The sequence below is a fragment of the Manis pentadactyla genome, chromosome 12 (assembly GCF_030020395.1).
Source record: "Manis pentadactyla isolate mManPen7 chromosome 12, mManPen7.hap1, whole genome shotgun sequence".
Classification (NCBI taxonomy): Eukaryota; Metazoa; Chordata; class Mammalia; order Pholidota; family Manidae; genus Manis; species Manis pentadactyla.
The window spans coordinates 43483167-43491768 of record NC_080030.1 but is presented as its reverse complement, the minus strand read 5'-3'; the positions used below and the strand labels follow the sequence as shown (position 1 = coordinate 43491768).

The following is an 8602-nucleotide window of genomic DNA, read 5'->3' as shown; positions in this document are numbered from 1 at the left end:
CGGCGGTCCCCCGACCCAGCCAGCGCCCGGCCGCGGCCGCGGGAAGCGGTGGGTTTCGGGCGCTCGGGGACTGCGGGGGGCGGAAAGCGCAGTTCCTCGTGCCCGGGTAGAGAGAACACGGTCACCCGGGCGGAGGACCGTCCTTGGCACCAGACCCACGCCAGTCCATTCGGTGTTTACACACAAGCGACCGCGCCTGTCTACGCGCACACACTCCCGCCTCCGCGCGCAATTCCCACGCTCCGGCCGTCGGCTCGCCGGGCTCCAGATCCGCCTCCCCGGGCTGGAGCGGGAGGGTCCTCGGCGGCGTCTTTAAGGCCGCCGTCCCCGCCCCTCCCTCCTCCCTGCCCTCCCCCGCCCGCCCTCCTCGGCGTTGCTGCGGCTCCTCCCGACCTCCCCGCGAGCCAGGCGGCCAGGCGTGCGCGGCGCGCGGAGCAGGTGCCGGCGGGCCCCTCGCATGCAGCTGCCGGGCCGGAGGTGGTAGCGGCGCCGGGCGCGCTCCGCCCGCCCCTCCTCCGGGCGGCATTCGGGCTCCGGCGCGCGCGGGGACATGTCGGTGGCGACGGGCAGCAGCGAGGCGGCCGGTGGGGCTGGCGGCGGCGGCGCGCGGGTCTTCTTCCAGAGTCCCCGGGGCGGTGCGGGCGGCAGCCCGGGCTCCTCCCGGGAGGATTCCGCGGCCCTAGCCACGGCGGCCGCTGCCGGGCAGGTTCAGCAGCACCAGCAGCAGCAGAGGCGCCACCAGCAGGGAAAAGTGACCGTGAAATACGATCGCAAGGAGCTTCGGAAGCGGCTCGTGCTGGAGGAGTGGATCGTGGAGCAGCTGGGGCAGCTGTACGGCTGCGAGGTACCTGGCGCGAAGCCGGGGGGGTCGGGGGCCTCCCTCGGCGCGCGGTGCCCACACAGGATTTCTTCGAGGCTCCAGCTCTCGGGCGCGCATCGCCCTGACTCCTGGGGACCCAGCGCTGGGAACGCAGCGAGGCGCGTTCTCTTCCCAGGGTGCCCTCTGGCGTCGGGGCACAGCACCTGGGTCCCCCTGCCTGGGTTCAGCTGCCGGGCCCCAGAGAGCCGTGCGCCCCCTTGGGGCCGGTGGGGAGGGTTGGGTCTTGCTAGGCTCTTCGCCTTTCCTGGAGTCCCGGGCGCTCCTTGGCTCCAGCTGCAGCCATGCGAAGCAGGGCTCAGGAAGGCTCACCCCAGCTGCGCCTAACCTAGAGAGAGCTGCACTCGCTGCCGGGATGCTAGCAGCACCGATTTTTGTGGACAGGGAGCAGGGAAGGGAACTGAAAGCCTCTTAAAGGGGCGGAGATGTTCTGGGAATCTCCGAGCCCCCCCTCCTTTCCTGATATTCCACATCAAAATCATGAGATGAACGTTTTCCCTTTTCCAGCCAGCCCGGACGCGTGTCCCCATAATTCATCCTTACATTTACCAAAGCTGCCCACGCTGGGCTTTGTTGAAGCAGCTTTCTGTTCTCTTGGCCAAGCTCAGTTACTACGGTTGGTAGGCGCAGAATGAGCCTAGGGCAACCTGGAAGGGTGCCTGGGTGGAAGGTAGCTCTGCGGGTGGTGTGCGGGCTTCCAGGAATCCAGCGGTTCCCCTCTGCCACGACATTGTGACTTCCCCACATTTCAGTTGCTCAGGTTTATACAACGTCAGACGGGCGTGTATACTTTGATGTTAGGAGAAATATGTAGACTAAGCAGTAACAAATGTATGCTAGAAAAATGACCAAGGCCAAAATGATCCCCACGAGAGTCTTTAATAACCGTAATTCTAAATAAAGTACTCTTCTCTTGAGGGAGTGGAGTTTGAAAAGGGTAGGACAATGAAGAGGATTGGTAATTAAGGGTATGGTTTCTAAGTTAGCTAGAGCATAATACAAGTTAGGCTCTTCAGCGAAAATGAAAGCCAGATTAACTAAATGGCTTTTCCATTGGTTTGTGGTATTCTGTATTTCACACATTTTATGGTCTGTTATGAATACATATTTTCCTTAACATTCTCATCGCACAAGGAAACAACATTCTTACTATGGACTACTGATGAGTGATTATGATATAATGAAGCCTGAGTATATGACTGATGGGTGGGCTTGTAAAAATACATTGTTTCTCCAGCTCTGCTTTTATAAAAAGCCATTTTAATTGCACAAATAAAAACTGGCCCCAATAGGAAGTATTCTTGGGATTTTTCTATGGGAAGTTGGCAAAACTCTGTAAAGAACCAATAATTTGATATAGATGGGATTACTGTTGGATGTGTTTAGTCTTGCCTCTGTAGAATCCAATTAATTTTCACTTATTTCATACTAGCCTTTCTACTCCATTTTGGATTTGGAGAAGATTTGAATTAATAGAAAAACTATTGTTGAAATAAAAATCTGTTAACAATGGTCCTCTTATGGTAGACTAATTAGATGTAGCTTGAGGAACTTGAGAAACTAGAAAGAGTTCCAGCTTCTTAGCAGTTGGCAAATCATGTATTTTAAACATTCTCAGAATAATTGGGAAAAAATGGAGGATTGAATGTCCATTGTATTGAACATGTAGCTTAGGTACACATTTTAAAGGGTAAATATGACCTTGAATCTTTTCCTTGTACATCTGTTCTCCCATTTTAGACCTTCTAACGTGTAACTAACAGCTAGAGATTTGAAAGAGAGGTTTTGTGTTGGAACTGTACAATATGCTATATCCTGCTCACTTGTCATTAAAATGTGGCAAGTTGTTTGTTTCTCTTCAAGTTGTTTGTTCTGTCATTGTAGGTCAAAGGAATATGAATCATTGAGAAGGCTGTTGGCCATTTGTAATTACTATGCTAATGGTACACCTTCATTTAATAATAGAAAGCATGTGGACCAATACGTAGCCATATAAAGGATTGTCTTCTTCCATCTGTTTCCCACTGGTGGCTCTATTTTTAGCTTAGCTTCTCTGGTGTGGTCACCTTTCCTTGCTGATAGCTAAGTATTTCAACCTCTGGTCTGCCTATTGAGGAGGACCTACTGTGGCTTATAAGCTCTGAATCTCCTGAATATGAAGGTTAGGAAATGTCCTTTTTATACATAAAATCGGTAATGTTTTCAAATGTTTATTACATGAAATTGACACAGAAATCCAATTTGCCAGACTTCAAACTGGCCAGATGCCTGAATTGTCAGCCAAGCTGGGGGAGAAGATGAACACATATTTAATTTCAGAAGAAATTGCATCAGGCAGGTGAGCCGTTAGATGGCTTGTCCTTTTTGGAATGAATTGTTGGAGTGGCACATAGCATGATATTTAAAATTAGAAAGGAGTGGTAAAGAAGAAATACACAGTATCTTCTGAGCTGTGGTCTTATCTAGAAGCATGCAGTGGCTAATCAGTTTTGTATGGAGGAACAAAAAGAGCATGTGTGAGGTGCTTTTTATGAACCAAGTGCTGTTCTAGGCACTTTCTATGCCCTAACTTACTTGTCTTTGCAATAGCCCTATGAAGAGGGTGCTGTTACTATGTGTTTTACAGGTACTGAGTTACAGAGAGAATAAGAGGAAACTGAGACAGACAGAGTAAGAGGCTTTCCCAAGCTCACATAGCTGGTAAATGGTGGGAGGTGGAGGTGGAGTCCACGTTCTCCCAGGCCTGCTGTAACTTTGCAGGGTCCAGACTTCGCAGAGCTGAGAGCTGGAATGTGGTTGGGAGAATTTCCCCCCAAACCAGATCCTGCTTCCCTTTGCTTCCCATCTGTGGTACAGTCCCACATGTTGAAGGGCATTGTGTCCACTTGCACATCCAATCTCTGTCTAGATCCTCTGCCACCCATTAATCATGCCTCTGGCTCAGAGCAGTGCAGAGTACCCCCCTGGGAGGAGCCTGTTCATGTCGTGCAAACAGCTCGGTATTTGATCAGGGAATTCTGGGGACCAGAGTGTAGCCTAAAAGCAGATGGAAGGACATTGGTTCTGGATGGCAGGTCCACTTGGGCCTAGAAACTCTGTAGGAAGATATATGTGGTGGAAGTGGGGCCCAGCACCATGGCCCTCTCACCCAGGCTAAGGGCAGTATCTTTAAACACCACATCGTACAGCCTCTTGGATACAGAGATAAATGTTTTTATAGATTCTAAAATGATTAGTTATGTTTATTGTTATTTTTCCATTTCATCTTCTTGTTCAGGTAAATTTCCAGCTAGGAATTTGACTATAATGGAACTGTTAGGTTAAATCGACATCCACATTGAAGGATTTCTGTTCTTAAGGTATTTTCATATCTCTTCCAAACCCCAATGGTGTTTAAGAGCATTTGAAATCTGGCATAGTTTTCTACCTTGACAAGTCCTGCAAGATGACTTACTGGATAAATCATATCAATTTTTACTATCTTTCCCAGCATCAAAATAACATCTGTACTTCCTGTTTTGCAGTTTTATATGCTTTGGAAAGAAAAGCCTGTTGTTAAGCTCCAATCATTGAAATGCCTGTAGCAGCCTAGCCATGAACAGACTGTGCACTGAAGATATTTCCTTGGTTATCCTGACTGTCCACTTAGGAGGGCTTTCCCTTTTCTGAAGCTGTCTGCATTTTAAAATTTCAGGCATATTATACCCTTTGATCTTCCCTGACTCCCTACCATCTCATTCTGTAAATCAGTGTTTTTCAAAATTTTTGATGGTGCTGCTGCAAAGAAATATTCTTTAGGCTGCTGCCTGATACATACACAGACACATGGATATATAAAGACAGAGATTCACAAAGTGTGCTTAATGTTACTATGTATGCTAAAGAAAAAAATTACAGAGGTAATATGAATTTATTGATATTTAAATACAATATTGTGTTCTATTTCATTTTCTAAAATTGCTGGTTATGACTCCCTCTAAATTGATTTCATAATGTATTTTTGGACTGTGGCCTGTAATTTTACGAATACCGCTCCAGAAAGGGGAAAAGCCTAAACATGTGTCATAGAGTTAGCTGGCATTTACTGAGTGCTTTCTGTGCATCAGGTATGGCTTGTGTAATCCTAGTAGCAATCTCTGATATTCCCATTTTATGGATGTGGAAACGGAGACACAGAGAAGTCAACAAGTTTCCCTGTGGTGCTCAGCTGGGAGGTGGCAGAGCAGGGCTAAGTCAGAGGCATCTTAACCATCCCGCGGTACTGCTTCCCAAGGCAGGACAGTGCTTGGCACCTTCTCTGAGCTCCCATGTATTGCCTGTTCCCCAGATGCAGCTGTGGTATCTTCTAAGTTGACTGATACTGCATGTAGGGAGACACCACAGTGGGTTTGTTCCTGTGCACGGATCAGACCCCTTGTTTTAAGTTCAGGCCCTTGGTTTGGTTTGCATTTAGAATCTCACTATGCACCACCAAATCACCCTGACTGGCTGCTTTGCTAGTACCTCAGCTAGAAAGTAGAAGCTGGTTTAGCACTTGGTTGTGGATTATAAAACTCATTTGTTTGGGTATTTGAGAATGAATAGACTTTTAAACAAAACTGCTTTAAAAAAGTCTCTATAAACTCAATCTGTAAATTATTAAGGAATAAATGAAACACATTGAAAGTCTATGAATAAAAGAATCCTAAATTGCCAAAGGAAGAAAAAGAAATTATACTTAACACATTTGTCTTTGGAACAATGGTTAGGGAAGTTTGATGTGGAAGCAGTGGTTTAAGGGAGTAAGAGCTTTGAAGCTAGATGAACCAGAAGTCACATCATGGCACCAGTATTTAGTAGTAGGTAGAGATCAGGCAGTTTCCAAAGGTGTTCATATGTCTTTGGTCGTAGAATTGGAGAAGGGTATGTGGGTACTTTGGGGTCAGAGATGTTGGTGTGTGTTTGAACTTGAATGTGGGCAAATATTCTCTGTATCCTTCCCCCTTTTTCTAGAGCCTTCCTTATTTTGAAAGTTCCTGTGGATTTTTATATATGTGTAGGGAAATTAGACTTCAACCGTTTAAAGGCAGGATCTGTTTTAATTTTCTTCATATTAATTTTCTTTGAATATGTCCTGGTAGAGCACAGTTCTTCAATCAATAAACATTTGTTTGAATGAATGAAAAAGGGTCAATCTTCAGAAAACCTTTTTAAAGTCATCGATGTTTTAGTGTAGAATTGGTTGGTGGTTTTTCTTTGTTATAATCATGGCTAGGGAAAACAATTGATCTCTGGTTTTGTTACAGTAATCCATACCATAGTCTTGCATTATTATTGTTTTATTTCAGCATTGTTGAAAAATACACCTACCTTCATTACCTTATTTGCTCCAAACAGAAATTCACAGACAGTAGTCACAGCTAATGGATTTTTAAGCTTAGATTGAAAGAATTCTTTTGAAAATTGATCTTCCCTGAGCCTCCTGTTCATTCCCTTTTCCTTTGCTTCTGCTGTGCGCCCGACGCTGGCTCTGCTGCTGTGCCCATCTCTGACACGTTCTTACTTCCAGCGTCTTGTCTCCTGGCTTTGAAAACAGCCTGGCTCCCTGTGGCCTGCCTTGCTGAGCTTTCAGCTCTCCTCAAAGAAACCCTTCTTTCTAGATGGAGGGAAGAATGGAGTGTGAATTGTTTTGTTTTCCATGGGGTGTGTGCACTGTGTGCATGAGTTCATTTTGCAGTTTAGCTTCTTGCAGCTTGTTTCCTGCACTTGGCTATTTCAAACCTCCACCTGTCTCTCCAGGGCACCCTTTCTGTTATCTTGCCTTCCCTCAGCCAGTGTCCTGGCAGCCTCCTGCTCCAGCTAGTGCAGCCACACTCCCAGGCACATCCTTGCCTTGATTACCTCCTCTCCTGGCTGCACTTTTTACCTCTCCCTTTCTATTGGCCCTTGCCAGCCGGCACATACACAAGTTGAAGTCTTTCTCTGTTAAAAGCTACGACAATCCCCCACTACAACAGTAGTCCTCTATCACAACAGCCCCCTACCACCACAGCAGTCCCCCCACAGCAACAGTTCCCCCACCACACCAGTTCCCCACCAGAACGACAATCCCCTACCACAGCAAATGCTTCCCCTCCTCAATCCTGTATCCCCTCTTATTGCTACTCCTTCTCCTTCCCTTACAATCTGTTTTCCAGATCTTTCTCCACCCATGACAGACACTGTTTCTCCACCACAATCTGATGTCAGTTCCCACCATAGCTTCCTGAGGACCTGGGTGTTTCTCAATGCAGTGGGTTTGTCTGGGTCTTTATTTGGCCATCTGGGCCATGAGGTGCTCGCACCCTCTCCTTTGGAAGCCTTTGGCTTCTGAGGCTGTGCCCTCCCAGCTCTCATCCTGTTCTCTGGCTGCTCTTCGGCCTCCTCTCTGGAGTTGCCTTCTACGCCTGCCCCTTTAAGGCTGACGTTGCACAGGGTCTGTCTCTGTGCTCCTGCTCTCACTTCTCTGTTTCGTCGCTCCTGCATGCTCTTTCTGAGTGATATGAACATTCCCACGTCTTCAGTTGCTGTCCACATGCTGATGGCTCCTCAATCTATATTTTTAGACCAGGTCTGTTTTCTGAGTATCAGACACATTCAGAGAGTTTCAAAATGGGCCACTGCACTTAGATACCCCATGGGAGCCTCATCACAAGGTGATCTGCAAATGAGTTTATCTTCCTCTGCAAAGCGGCTCCCCTTCCTGGGTGCCCTCAGTGAATGGCAGGTGCTGCCATCCACAGATGTCCCAGCCAGAGATCACGCTGGCATCCCTCTCGCTTGCCTGTCCCAGCCGGGCACACCCAGTAGTCACGAAGTCTTGTTGATTCTTGCTCCTTACAGCTCTGGGACAGGATTCCTGGGCTCCTCCCTGCCCCTGCCTGAGCTCAGCTCCTTATAATTTCTCACCTGGGTGACAGCAGTAGGCCCTGTAACCTCATGTCCCTCAAATTACTGTGACTGGCAGTGCTGGTAGCGTGACTACAACGAGCCCGCTTCCACTGTGGCCATTGTTACTACTACTTCTGCCACTGATAGAGTTCTTGGCTGAGGATCAGGTAACTCGCACACTATCTCCTCCGATCACACCTCACAGTAACATTATGAGGCTGGTAGTATTATCTTCCTTTCTTCATTTTATACAGCAAGAAGTTGCTGCTTGTCCTTGTCTAAGGTCATGCTGATGCCAAAGTCACATAGCCATGACGCTACCATTACTCCCGGCAGCTGTGTTTGTTAAGTTCTTGTTACGTAGTCCGTCCCTCACAAGCTCTCATTTGAGCCTCACAGTACCTCTGCAAGGTAGGCACAGGACAGGTGCAGAGAGCCGAAGTGACAGGCCCTGGTCAGAGGCCGCATCACTCTCAAGTGACAGAGGCAGGAGCGGACTGTCCCGGGGCCTCTCCTGGTGAGTTCCCCTCCCACTCTCCCTCACCAGGGGGCCTCAGAACCCCCTCCACACTGCCAGAGTGTTTTCTAAAGTCCAGACCAGGTCTTGTCATTCTCCATGGCCTTCCGTCAAGCCTTGGAAACAAGGGCTCAGGGGCTTGCCCCCTGGTCTCCGGCCACCGCCCCTACCCCTGCTTCCTCAGTTCTCAGCCAAGATCCTAATGTGGGTCAGGCAGGAACGCCTGCTTCTCCCTCTGCCAGAGTCACCTCTCTCCCTCCCTGGCCCACCTTACCTGTCTACCTGTTACCTGTTTCTAG

The 8602-nt window shown here is 48.2% G+C and overlaps 1 protein-coding gene across 1 annotated transcript in view; it reads left to right on the top strand.

The window, feature by feature from the left end:
* Positions 1-550: 550 nt before the first annotated feature.
* Positions 551-8602, top strand: part of PPP1R14C (protein phosphatase 1 regulatory inhibitor subunit 14C) — a 93044-nt gene continuing 84992 nt past the window's right edge. The window contains exon 1 of the mRNA XM_036906957.2: positions 551-844. Coding sequence (XP_036762852.1) covers positions 551-844 — 294 coding nt within the window. The remainder of the gene's footprint in view (positions 845-8602) is intronic.